The following is a 12,542-nucleotide window of genomic DNA, read 5'->3' as shown; positions in this document are numbered from 1 at the left end:
CTGCTCACATAGACACACACCACCCCCGAAAGCATTGGTAGGTCGCCGCCATCACCGGTTCCTCCATCCTCAACCTCTGCCTGTGTGCCGGGGAGCTCGAGGAGCCAATGGCCAAAAAGAGGTTTATCGCGGCCTTTTCGCCCGACGCCAGTGAGGTGGCCGCCGAGGTGTCCCTGTCGTCCTCCGCGGGCTCGATCCGCCGTCGCCGGTCCCCCGATCCGCCCGCCGCCATGCCCCTACACCGGTTCGAGGACTTCCTCGTCCTCCTCGGACCCGGCAGCCGACGAGTTCCTACCTCGGGGTCCGGCAGCAGCGGTGGGGGACGTGGGTCGCTGAGATTACAGATCTGGAGACCCACACCCGCCGGTGGCTCGGTAGCTTCCACACAGCCGAGCTCACGGCCATGGAGTACGACCGCTGGCAGGTCCGCTACCATGGCGCGGCGGCTAGGCTCAATTTCCCCTTCGGCACACGTCCGGTCGAGCTCGCAGCCATGGAGTACGACCGCTGGCAGGTCCGCTACCATGGCGCGGCGGCTAGGCTCAATTTCCCCTTCGGCACACGTTCGGTCGACCTCGTTCCGTAGGAGCCAGGGGTGGTGAGCTCGGCTATGGCGCGGGAGGACCGCGAGGCATGGGAGCGCCTCGAGGCCGAGGCTGCTGATGAGGCCTACATGCAAGAGCTCCGCCGGCAGCACCCGGAGCTCGTGGAGCGGGTGATCTTTGCCGGCGCGGAGGGAGGCAAGGTTATCGCGCTCTCCTCTGATGACAAGGTCGAAGGCGGCGAGGACGGCGGTGCGGAGGGCGGCGAGGTTATTGCGCTCTCCTCCGATGACGAGGTTAAAGCCGGCGGCAACGGCGGCGCGGAGGGCGTCCAGGTGGGCCCCGAGGACGAGGAGATCAACATCGACGAGTGGAGGAGTGCCTTCCCCAACGACCCCGACGACAGCACCAGCCCAGACCCGGCTCGCGGAACACCGTACATGACGAGGAAGGATTGCTCGACCTCTACTTCGCTCGAAAGTAGTTTAGCTTAGTTTAAATTTATGTTTTATGTTCGGTTATGCAAAACTATCTATGTTTATGTTTGAATGCATACTAATTTCGGTTGAACCTGCTTTGAACTTGATCAAATTGAAGTTTACAACCTTAAGTATAGGGGATCGACTAGAAAAGGCCAAAAATTGCTGGAGTATATATATATATCCACTAAGGGTTTTAGTCCTTTAACTTTTTAAGGATCGGCTAGAGATGGCCTTATGACTTGTTTATTTCAATTCTTCACAATGTGATGCTCTATATGTGCAACTATTTGCCGTGCAGTTCAATTTCATCAATAACAGTTTCAACAATACCACTATGAATTACGATATTTGGTTGATGTTAAGGATATTGCAGTTAACATGCCTTTTTTCAACAATAACTAGTGTACTTTAGACCCGCACAATACCAGTTTGAATGACTATTTGCTTGTTTTTAAATGTTATGTCTGATGTAGTTAACACACCTTTCCACTTCTTGTTTTGCTTAACTAGCGTGCTTAAGCCTGCACACTGAAGCTATCATTTGTAGATTATGTTGTCTACAATGGATATATTTGGTTGATGTTTATCCTGTTGTGCTTAATATGCCTTTATATGTACTCATATAGGACAATATTGAGAACAGTGTTGTTTTCCATTGAGGTTAGTTTCATCGCATTGCTTATATGTACTCACTGTTAAGGATATCGGTAACTGGTACCATATAGTCTGGGGCTGATAAGGGATTAATCATCGAATTGGACATTTCACTGAATATATCTGTAACCCATTTATCAGTAGGTTAACTAGGGCCATATTTAATATATCTGAGGCTACATAGCAACATGCATTGTCCTGAATGACTAAATATGCAATCCCAGGCTACATAGCAACAAGGAAGAGTGTTACCTTAATGTTCTGATGATGTCTAGATATACATGTAATAAAATCTTATATAATGGGATGAAGGGAGTGTTGTACTACATCATTTTTGAATTGTTGTTTAGCCTCTAATATTAACTTGGTGCTTTTAGGTACATATATCATTGCCAAAGATCCACACTTTGACCCTTTCTGTGTATGGGGCAATGAGATATTCATGAACCAGCATCAGGTGAGGAAACTGATAAATATTGTTATTAAAATGGGTCAAAAGATGTCAATCGAACTATTTGTTTACACTTTATACAAGACAACAGTGAACTGCAGGATGGTAAGTAAGAACCATGTAGCCTTCTTTTTACTGCCCGTAGTGAGTTGTGTTAGATGAAAATGTCTGAATCTTTTTTCTTTTGTAGTGGATCCTGAAGCAGTTTACTCAAGATTACCTCTCAAAATACATGATTGGCGGTCGGCCATCATAAGGGGTTGGACTAGAGTCATGCATGCCTTCTGCATTCAGGAGAGCACAATAGGGCCATTCCGCTTCACCTTGTTCAGCAACCGGAATGTCTGTCGCCTCTTTCTTTACCATCTGTAATAGTACAAGTATAGAACCCTGGTTCATCATTCTTTATTTGGTGCTTATGTAATTCTTAAACATATGTACCTGTGAATCGAATAATGCATTGGTTGTTTGAACCTAATGGATATGAATAAAGCTATAGCCTACTTTCAAGTTTAAATTAGGTACAATTTTAAATAGCAGCAATTAAATTAGGGCGAAATTATGGTGTGCAGGTCATTACGGCGCACACGGTTAATAAAGCACAGCGTGTGCGATATACATCGAAATCCGACACGGTTCACGCAGAGGAAACGTGTGTAACAATGCACACAGTTGTCGTTTGCAAAGCGTGTGTGATGTCAGACACTATCACATACGGTGCGGGAAAACTAAATGTGTGTGATTGTCTACCTATCGTACACGGTTTATAATCATGAACTATTTGTGATGTGTCAGGCATCGTAAAACTCCCGTGCCTGGAATCTGCCTAGAAAGCTCCCGTGCCTGGAATCTGCCTGGTTTTAGGTAAAACCACAAAACTCCGACTGCGATGGCAATGCGAGCACAAACGAGTAGCAAGGATGAAGCGTTTGGGATATTCGAGATATCGGAAACGGTTATATAGGGACAACTTTATGCATCAAGGCTCCCTATCCCCGATGGTTTCATGGTCGTGTGGGAAGGACCCCCCTATCGCCGTCACTCACTAGGCGACTGTTCCAAATGTCGTCGCGAAAAGGGGTTAAAAACCGTTTGTATAGCACCGACGCGTACCCGTGTGATAATGTGTGGCTTTTGCAGCTCAGGGCTAAATACATGTCATAATGTAGGGGGTGGGGCTATACTTTGTGTGATAAACACAGTGTACATATGAAACATGGTTTAGATTATAAAGATCTAGTTAGTACATCGTTCAGCAGGCCGAAAGACATGCATACTTAGTTGCAGGGAAAGCCCCCTCTCCGGCCGACGCAGGACGGCCAGAAGAGGTCCTAAGAAGCGGCTCTGTTGAGGCCCGGGATGTTGACGCAGATGCGCAGCTCACCACCCGCATCAAGGGCAGCAGCTGCACTGGTGGGACGCGCGGGGCGGCACTCGCCGCGCATGGCTTGTGCTTCATGAAGTTCCTTGGTCGCCTTGGTGATGAACTCTCGTGCTGCTGGCGCCTCACGTCGTGCTCCTTGCTTGTGGGGGCGCGCATCGAGGCACGCCTCCAAGTGGTGCCCAAGCACCTCCCTCGTCGCACTGGTCAGGTCAGAGGCTCTCCAGACGAAGCCCCGAGCCTGTCCTGAGGGAGGTGCCAGGTGTGCCTTCCTATGCGGTAGGAAGAGGCGCCCTAGCGGCAGGCGCGGAGCGGAGGCGTCTCTGGCGGGTGCCTTCTGAGCCTCAGGATGGCTCTTGGGGAGGAGCTTCTTTTTCTTGGCAGGGGCAGCCTCAGGAGGGACGATGCATCCCTCGCCACCGGAGTTCTCAGCCACTGCAGCGCAGTAGGCATGCTCAAGGGAGCAAACCGCATCCTTTTCATCACCGGCGATGGCGATGATGCCGCTGCACCCTAGCATCTTGAGGACGTTGTAACCATGATGAGTGGCCGCCATGAATTTGGCGAGGGCACGGTACCCAAGGATGGCGTTGTACGGGAGGTCGATGCGGGCCACGTCAAAGTCGATTAGCTTGATGTGGTATCATGCTTGCCGAAGGTGACGGGGAGGCGCACCTGTCCCAGGGGAACGGTGGAGCCGTGGGTCACCCCAGAGAATGGCCTGGTGGGCATGAGCTGGTCATAGGGTACTTGAAGCGTCCCGAAGGTCTCGACAGAGAGCACATTGAGGTTGGCGCCGCCGTCGACGAGGGTCTTGGTGACAGAGACGTTGCTAATGGCGGGCATGCACAGCATGGGAAGCACGCCAGCAGTGGCCGAGCACCTGAGGTGGTCCTTGGATTCGAAGGTGATGGCGTACCGCGACCATCTGAGGGGGCGCACAGCCTCAAGCCTCGGGAGGATTGCATTCACCTCGCGAGATAATTGCTTGAAGATGCGGTTCGAGGCGGGTGCCTAGGCACCGCCGAGGATACAGGCAATCACGCAAGGCTCCTGATAGCCCCCAGCCCCCTCGTCTTGACGGTTGTCATCGTTCCTTCTGGGCGGAGGTGGCAGCGGAGGGAGGCCGGCATTGCCCTGAGGACGGGCCTCGCGAGGCTGATCTCGCCAGGCGCCGTCACGGGGCTGATCGCGCCAGCCATCCTCACGAGGCTTGTCGCGCCATCCGTGACGGGGGTTGCGGTTGTCCCAGCGGCCCCCTGTGCGGCCTCCTTCGTGGCCAAAGCCACGGTCACTACGCTCGGGCGGCGACCCACACGCTCGTCGTGAAGCGCCTGAGCTCCTGATAGTCGTCGGTGTTGTGAGTGTGCATGTTGTGGAAGACGTAGAACGGGCGACCATCCTTGGCAGGCTCGTCGCGGTCTCGGCCGCGTTTTAGTTTAGGCTCGGCCACCAGCACGGCGGGGTCCTTGCGCTTCACTTCCTTAGTCTTGGCCTTCTTTTCTTCGGGATCATCGTCCGGGTGCTTGAGGAGGGAGAGACGGCCTTCCTCTACCCTAGCGCACTTGTCTGCCAAGTTGAACATCTCCAGCGTCGTGCACAGGTCAACGTGGATGGCGAGCTCCTCGCTCATCTTGACGTCCGTGACACCCTCGGTGAACGTCGAGATGAGGGCTTCGTCCGAGGCCTTCGGGATCTTGAGGCGGATCTGGGTGAAGCGTTGAATGTACTTGCGGAGAGTCTTGTCGGGGCGCTGCTTCACGCGTCGCAGGTCGTTGACGATGAGAGCGCGGTCACAGGTGCCTTGGAAGTTGGCGATGAACCGCTCGCGGAGCTCATCCCACGAAGAGATCGACCCCTCCGGGAGCCATGAGCCAGGAGCATGCGCCGTCCTTGAGTGCCATGGGGAACCAGTTCGCCATGACCTTGTCGTCGCCATTCGCTGCCTCAATGCTCAATGCGTAGAGCTGGAGGAACTCTGTCGGGTCGGGGACGCCGTCGTAGCGCGGTGGCATCTCTGGCTTGAACTTGACTGGCCAGACCACCCGGCGCGGCTCACCGGTGAAAGCTCGGCAACCTAAGGCGCTCACAGGCACCGCGCGCGCGGCAGGAGCGCGGTCTTGGTGCCCATGCATCGCAGCTTCCTGGACGACCCGGTCTTGGTGTTGGCGTGGCGATGCGGGGAGCACGCACGTTGTGCTGTGGCTGCTGCACCACCTGGCACCTGGCCTCGTCCCGGGCCAGCATCGGCTCTCCACGCGGTGGGTCACGCGCCCGTGCCTCTCGTCGGGGCTCGATGTCGTTGCTGCGCAAAGGAGGAGGTGGTGGCGCGCCGTGTGCCACGTCTCCTGCTCGAGGAGGAGGGGGACGGAGCGAGTGGGAAAGCGCCTGGGCCTCGCCTGCGGCGTTGAAGAGCTCGGTGATGTGGCCAAGCCAGGCGTCGTAGCCTTCATTGGCGGGGCGGTAGCCCAGCAGCTCCCGTGCCATGAGCAGCGCTGCCTGCGCGTTTGCCGGCCCGCGGCGAGCATGGGAAGACGAAGCCGTGGCCGGAGTAAGAGAAGGCGTGACAGTGTGGCCGTCGCGCTGCACGGACGGTGGCAGCGAGGAGTCCTACTGCTCGTGAGCAGCAGTGTCAGTGGCAGCGTTGGCTGGGCAGAAACGGGGTTGCGGGGGGCAGCGCGGCCCACTGGCGCCGTCACGGCGACGTGAGCCGCGCGGCGCTCGGCACGAACACGCCGAGCGTCGGCCATGGAGATTGTGGAGCAAGAACAGGGGCGGAGCGAAAGAGTCTCGGCACGCCCCTACCTGGCGTACCAAATGTCGGAATCAGGGCTCCGCAAACCCGAAGAAAGGTTCGAACACTGAGTTGCGCACGAAGAACTCCGCTACTGCCACTCACTATCTCATGGCGATGCTTCGACGTGCACGAGCGAGGAGGGAGAGGAATGGGACACTGAGATTTACCTTGGTCCAGGGCACCTTGCTGTGTAAAACCCTACTCCTGCTTTGTGGTGGATTGCCTCGCGAGGAGGATGAAGATGAACTAGTACAAGGGTGAGCTGCCTCACGAGGGCTCAGTGGGGTGGATGAGTTGGGAAAGGATCAGATCTCCCTCTACGGTGGAGACTAGCCTATATTTATACTGGCCCCGGTCCTCTTCCCTCATGGCTTAGGCGGGAAGGGATACCACAACGGTCAAAGTCGAAGGGGGACAGGAGTACACCCTATCCTGACTAAAGGCGGTCTTCGCCTGCAAAGCTTCTGGTCGTGACGCGCTGGTGGGCTCGATGATGACCTCCGTCCTGCCGAGCCCATGGTCTTGTCTTGTTGCACCGAAGAGGTAAGCTTTGAGGACTCCTTGGAAACGTGTGTGCTGACTTTTTCCTTCTAGCACCAAAGAGGAAAATGTACTCTCCTGCGCCCGCTGGCGCCTTCCTGGCTCTGGTCGTCATGGCTCACGTCATCGCGCGCCTCGGGAGGTGGGTGCAAGCCTAGAGATGTCCGCCCCTCAGGAGGCGACCTCGAGAGGCCGCTTCTTAGGAGGTCTTGATGTTGTTCGCCTCGCGAGGCGGGGGCCCTCGCGAGGGTCTTGCTCGTGAAGTCCTGAAGCTGGGCCGCACCGGGCTGTTGGTGGAGCCACGCGCTGGGCCGTAGGCAGACGGGTCTAGGTACCCCCGGTCCCAGAACGCCGACAATATCTTCCTGGATTGTTCCTCTTCGGAGCATCATATTATACTCTTTTTACCTTCATCAGTTTACTTTACAGGTTCTCCTAAAAAATTTTAACGAGGTGATGAGATCATATGTCATATTTTCTGTTTTCCTCACAGGGGATTTTAAGAAAATATATACGACATATTTATTGTCTATGGGTTTTCTAGTATTGAGTAAAAAGATGCAATAATCATTATATGTTGCATTATTTTTTTCTTATTTTTTTACTGAGTTTGCATGAGTTTTGGCAACATATCAACCACTATGTTCCTCACATTTTTCCTACAGGGTTTTTCAAGGAACTTATATTCAAACGATGATACTTCTTGGACAAAGAGGAGATTAGGAGGAGTGTTAAGAATTCATTATGTGGATAATCTCTACTTAATCCTAACGGCCATGCAGTCACCCTCGCGAAGGATGCGACTCATGCCTCCCTCTATCTACAACTGACATATGCCCAGTGGTGTCTCTCTGAAACAACACATCCCTACATGATGATATGTAACTGAATAGTGAATGATCAATAAAGAACAGCGTTTCCATTATTAGTCCTGGCTATTCTCTTACTCCCTCCGTCCCAAAATAAATGACTCAACTTTATACTAGCTTTATATTTTACTTCACACCATTTACAGCGTCAGTCAGTGTAAGGCGTTTCCAGCACATGTTTATGCGAAGTGGTTAAGCAAAGAATGGTGCCCTTCTCCAAGTTTATGCATAAGCAGTACACGCGCTGCATGCTCCAAATCTTACTACACATGACTCGAGAGTATCTATTCAAGTTGTTAGATGCAACTTTGAGTTACACGAAAGATATCACAGGGTTTTCACGCTGCTTTGGACTATGCCATCAATGTGCTTCCAATTGCTGTTACTCGTGTGCATAGACTATTTCTAGATCTGGGTTTTGAAACTTCTATTTGTTTTAGAAATAACTGAGCTCATTATTCCATCAAGCAGGAGTAATATAATGGCCAGTTAAGAAAAACTAGAGCACAATTTGTAACGATGGTAGGCCAATAATTAAGGTACTTCAAATAGCCTGTTAGGGTCAAAGTAAGGCCCTGTTCGGAGGACCTCCGCTCCCCGACTCCACTCCCGGAGCGGGGGGAGTTACTGTTGAAAATCATGGAGCTGCGGTTTCCTGGCTCTGCAACTCCGGAGATTTTGCGGAGCTAGCGGAATTCCGAACAGGCTCTAAATACATACATATATGTTCGAACCCACTAGCTTAAACCCATATATATATTCAAATGTTCCAACCCTTGCTCCTCACACAGAAGCATGAATTCATCCTGTCGCCTCTTTATATCCCTTGCATGTCATCCTTTATTTTATAATATAAGCGCCATCACGATGCACTTTCCTGTGCAAATAGTAGATAATGCATCCAATTAGGTATAACTGCTTGCTTCCTAAGCCAAAGAAAAACAAACTATTATAAACAAACGTATAAATTGTTGATTAATCACACCGTTTTGATAACAAAAACAATACACACGTAACATAGTAAACACATAAGCAGTGTGTGTATGTGTGTGTGCGCGCGCGCGCGGGGCAAAATGTGACAAACATGGTCTCGTGCACAGTTACTTAAAAGAGTGATCATATTGACTAGAATTAAGTAGATAATTCCAACTGGACAAAAAAAAAACGGCCATGTAGTTCAACAAAGATGTCGGTGCTACATGGTGAAAACTGGAAACAAACAGCAGCAAGGCAAGCAACCCAACGTTTTAGCGAAATGATGATATATTCCAAGAGAAAGGATGTGTAGAGTATTACCCTCTCAAATGTGGAAATGTGGAAGTTTATGGTGTAATACAGAATCTCCTTTTATCAAGATCTTTAGAAGCTCCCTGCAAATTGGACGAACAGAATTTCCTTTTAGCAAACAATCTCGACCAAAACAAACATAATTGATTATACAGCTCAGAAGTTTGCCTCGCTTATCAGGCCATATTTTTCGGCGGTCTCTATCTTCTTCTTGAGAAAATGCGTATAAAGCCGAGTACGTCTTGGGAACTGAGAGGGGGAAAAGTGAGAAGAAAGATAAACTTAAATGCTAAGAGACCCTAATCACTTAAAAATGGTAGCTGTGAGACTTCACAAAATCAAACTTGGTTACCAGCTTATTGAGCTCCTCAGAAATCATCTTTTTGTAAGCACCATTCTTAATGCTTTCCTTCGAGGGCAACTGTGTGATGTGATATCATGTGGAGAAAAGATGGAATCAGTGTATTTGCAAATCACAAATGCACTACAATATAAAGATAAGGAGAAAAATTAAAATAGATAAATGCACAGTTATTGTGTTCAAGCTAACTTGTGATTCAATATTTGATGTTAGCAGGCTTGCTTTGCTAAATCGTAGAGTTAATACTCAGAATGGAAGCTCAAGTTTCACCAAAAGATGCATTTTTCGCCCCTCACAAGGTTGTAAGTGAACACACATAACCCTAACTTTAAATTTGGCTTTTTTGACAAATGCGGAAGTAGTTGCGACGCATAAAATGACATTTAAGATAGCACTGAAATGACATCTCAAAGGTAGTAATATCACCCAGCACTACTATTAGAATATTTCCACATCTCGTATCAAGCAAGACAAATTGCCCGCTCATCTCCCTAATAAGGTAAGATAAGTAAATGTACATCTATACCTCCTGAATGCTGGTGCGAATTGAATGAAATACCTATGACATGATCTAAAAAGCTTGACAAACAAATCAAGTGATTATTCTGTGTCATAGTGTCAGAAATTTGAGTGAAAGATGAGAGCTCATTAAATTTGTCGCAACCACGAAGATCATTGAAGAATTCCTGCACAAAAGGAATTGGGGAAAAAAATGACAGTTTTGCTGCCCTGCCGAAGCTCCGCCACTGCTCAAAAGCTAGTCAACCTCCAGCGCAAAGGGGTGGGTACTAGGATACCAAGGGGTTTCAAATAATCAGGTCAATCTATAACCACTTGCATCTGACCAATGGGAGCTTTGACCACACTGTATCAAACTACTCATTTCAGCAGAAAACAGAATATCCTTATGCGGCTTCTCCGGCCAAACAGAATGCAGTTTTTCCCTTTTTAATCAGCACAAGTCTAGGTTTTGCCATATCACTAACTTCGCTGAACATATATTTCAGTATGCATGTTATGCTCTAAATTTCATGAATAACTCAAATGGTTTGACAAGATAAATTCATCTCAAAAAATTGGGATGACACCAGAGGAATTGTTTCGGGAGTGCGCAGACAACAAAGCAGTAGCATATAATGTGACATATGCTACTCTGGGGCATCGAAAATTCCAATCTCAGCAAAACTTGGTTGGCAAATGGTTATATGCCCTTCACTAATTGAAAAAAAAAAGATAAACCAATAATTACATGACAAATTTAGATGCTACCTTGGCACGAGATAGCTCAACGAGATGATCAAGCTGAAAAACAGTTAACTCAGGCGTTAAGCAATGTTGTGTGCAAAAAAAAAAAAACTCAAAGCGGGCTGATTATACGAGTGAATATTTTACCGTCTCTTCTACAATAACTTTATAGTCATCCACATCTAGGCGGGCGAACTCAATAAGATCGTAGAAAAGCTGAACTTGTCCCTCCTGGATATGCTTGATAACATCTTCACGCTTATTGTTTCCGAAAACAGTTTCATACACTATGTGATAATACAGCTCTTTTCTCTGCCACATCTTCTCTCCCCGGAGCATCAGTTCTAAACACTGATCGACGCCAATCTTAATTTGGAAAAAGAGCATTTTTCTGAAACCACTCCTTGCAATGGCGATAGCCCTAGCAAACACCATATCTCTGGTTTCTCTATATCTTGTTAACTCCACCAGTTTGTCAAAAAAAAATATGTACTGAATATCACCTTCTAAGGTGGTAGGTTTATAGTAGTCGCAGCGTGGAGAGGGATCCTGTCGATAAAGCAAAGACAAACATGCATGGCCAAGGCTTGAATTGTGGTGCACTTCACAAAACTATTACATGCAGCAAATTTTGTACTAGGAGATATGAACCTTGTGGAAGAAGTGCGCATAGGAAGTCGCAGAGAGACCATCGTTCACGTAGCAGTATGGTTTGGTATCACTGGGGTCAACAAGAAGCTCGTCCTGTACGGCCTCACTCTTGAAGAGGGTCTCTTCTTTAGTGTAAATCTCCTTTGCACGGTGCATCTCCACACGAACGCGAAAAACGTCATCCTTGGTGCACAGTGGCTTCACCAAATCCATTGTCTCCCCAAGAATCGTAGCCGAAGTAGATGCCATGTAATTTTGTTCCTTGGCTGACAAGAATTTGCCCAACACTTCATGGTAACTTAATCCATGGTATTCATCCGCCTTCATCTCCTTCTTGTTTTCTTTCCAACGATATTCTGAGGGGATATCCCGGATCTCAGCAAAACCATCCATGAATGTTTGGCCTGTATACAAACTTGGAGCCAAGCTTTCCTTCTCCATCTATGATCAGCGAAAGGGAAATTATAAAATTTATTAACACAAAATATCATTGCTCAGGTTTATACTTGAGAGAATAAATAGTGAAATCATGATTAGAAAAAGCACAAATGACTACATTGAACATTTACTAAAAAGTTGAGATTTACATTCTACCAAAATTTGTTAAGTTGTAGAAATTGTGGCATCAAGAGGCTGCTTAACCAACTCCCAAAGCCAGACTATAGAGACGACCAACTCCTGTCAAGCACCACATTAACCACAACTGAACAATCAAATTTTCATGGCAACTATACTTTTTGGCAATGATCCAAGTGGATGTTAATCTGGCATAAGAACTGAAAGTGCTTGGCTAGTGATGCTTGTCTAGACAAGGCTATAAACTGGCAAATGGCTGGGACGTGACACAAACTGGCAAAAGGTTGGACTGCCTGGAGCAAGAGGTTGCTTAATGCTTTGTACTCACTCCGTCTGGGTTTATAAGGTCCACGTGTATTTTAAGAAAAACTTTGACCATTAATTTGATAAATAAAATAAGCATTATATGACAAAAAAGTATATCACTGGATGCACATTCCAAAGAAGTTTACAATGGTATATTTTGTGGCATATAACTGATATTTGTTTGATCAAATTAATGACCAAAGTTTTTCTTAAAATATGTGCAGGGATTATATAAACCTCAAACAGAGTAGTAGTTTTTATTTTTCTCAGCCCTCCCCCATGTAATATCTTCCCTGTTGTATTAGCTTTTTTCTCTTAACATGATGAAAGCAGCGATGTTTGTTTCCATCAGAGAAGAAGACCCTACATGTGAACTAAAGATTTTGTGGCATGACAGCAA

The 12,542-nt window shown here is 48.3% G+C and overlaps 1 protein-coding gene across 3 annotated transcripts in view; it reads right to left on the bottom strand.

Annotated features, from left to right (window-relative positions):
* Window positions 1-8,236: 8,236 nt before the first annotated feature.
* Window positions 8,237-12,542, bottom strand: part of LOC123181033 (uncharacterized) — a 5,672-nt gene continuing 1,366 nt past the window's right edge. Inside the window, exons 2-9 of one of the 3 annotated variants that reach the window (XM_044593253.1) lie at window positions 11,343-11,701; window positions 11,261-11,309; window positions 10,757-11,158; window positions 10,634-10,666; window positions 9,356-9,424; window positions 9,172-9,252; window positions 9,013-9,086; window positions 8,237-8,593 (exon numbers count right to left, since the gene is read on the bottom strand). In XM_044593253.1, coding sequence (XP_044449188.1) covers window positions 9,039-9,086; window positions 9,172-9,252; window positions 9,356-9,424; window positions 10,634-10,666; window positions 10,757-11,158; window positions 11,261-11,309; window positions 11,343-11,701 — 1,041 coding nt within the window. In that variant the 3' untranslated portion in view covers window positions 8,237-8,593; window positions 9,013-9,038. Of the gene's footprint in view, window positions 8,643-9,012; window positions 9,087-9,171; window positions 9,253-9,355; window positions 9,425-10,633; window positions 10,667-10,756; window positions 11,159-11,260; window positions 11,702-12,542 lie in introns of all 3 variants that reach the window. The other 2 variants (XM_044593252.1, XM_044593251.1) reach the window with 2 other exon arrangements.

Source organism: Triticum aestivum, chromosome 1D (assembly GCF_018294505.1).
Source record: "Triticum aestivum cultivar Chinese Spring chromosome 1D, IWGSC CS RefSeq v2.1, whole genome shotgun sequence".
In the NCBI taxonomy this organism is placed as follows: domain Eukaryota; kingdom Viridiplantae; phylum Streptophyta; class Magnoliopsida; order Poales; family Poaceae; genus Triticum; species Triticum aestivum.
Note: the sequence above shows the minus strand (reverse complement) of the source record. Positions and strands in the feature narration are given on the sequence as shown.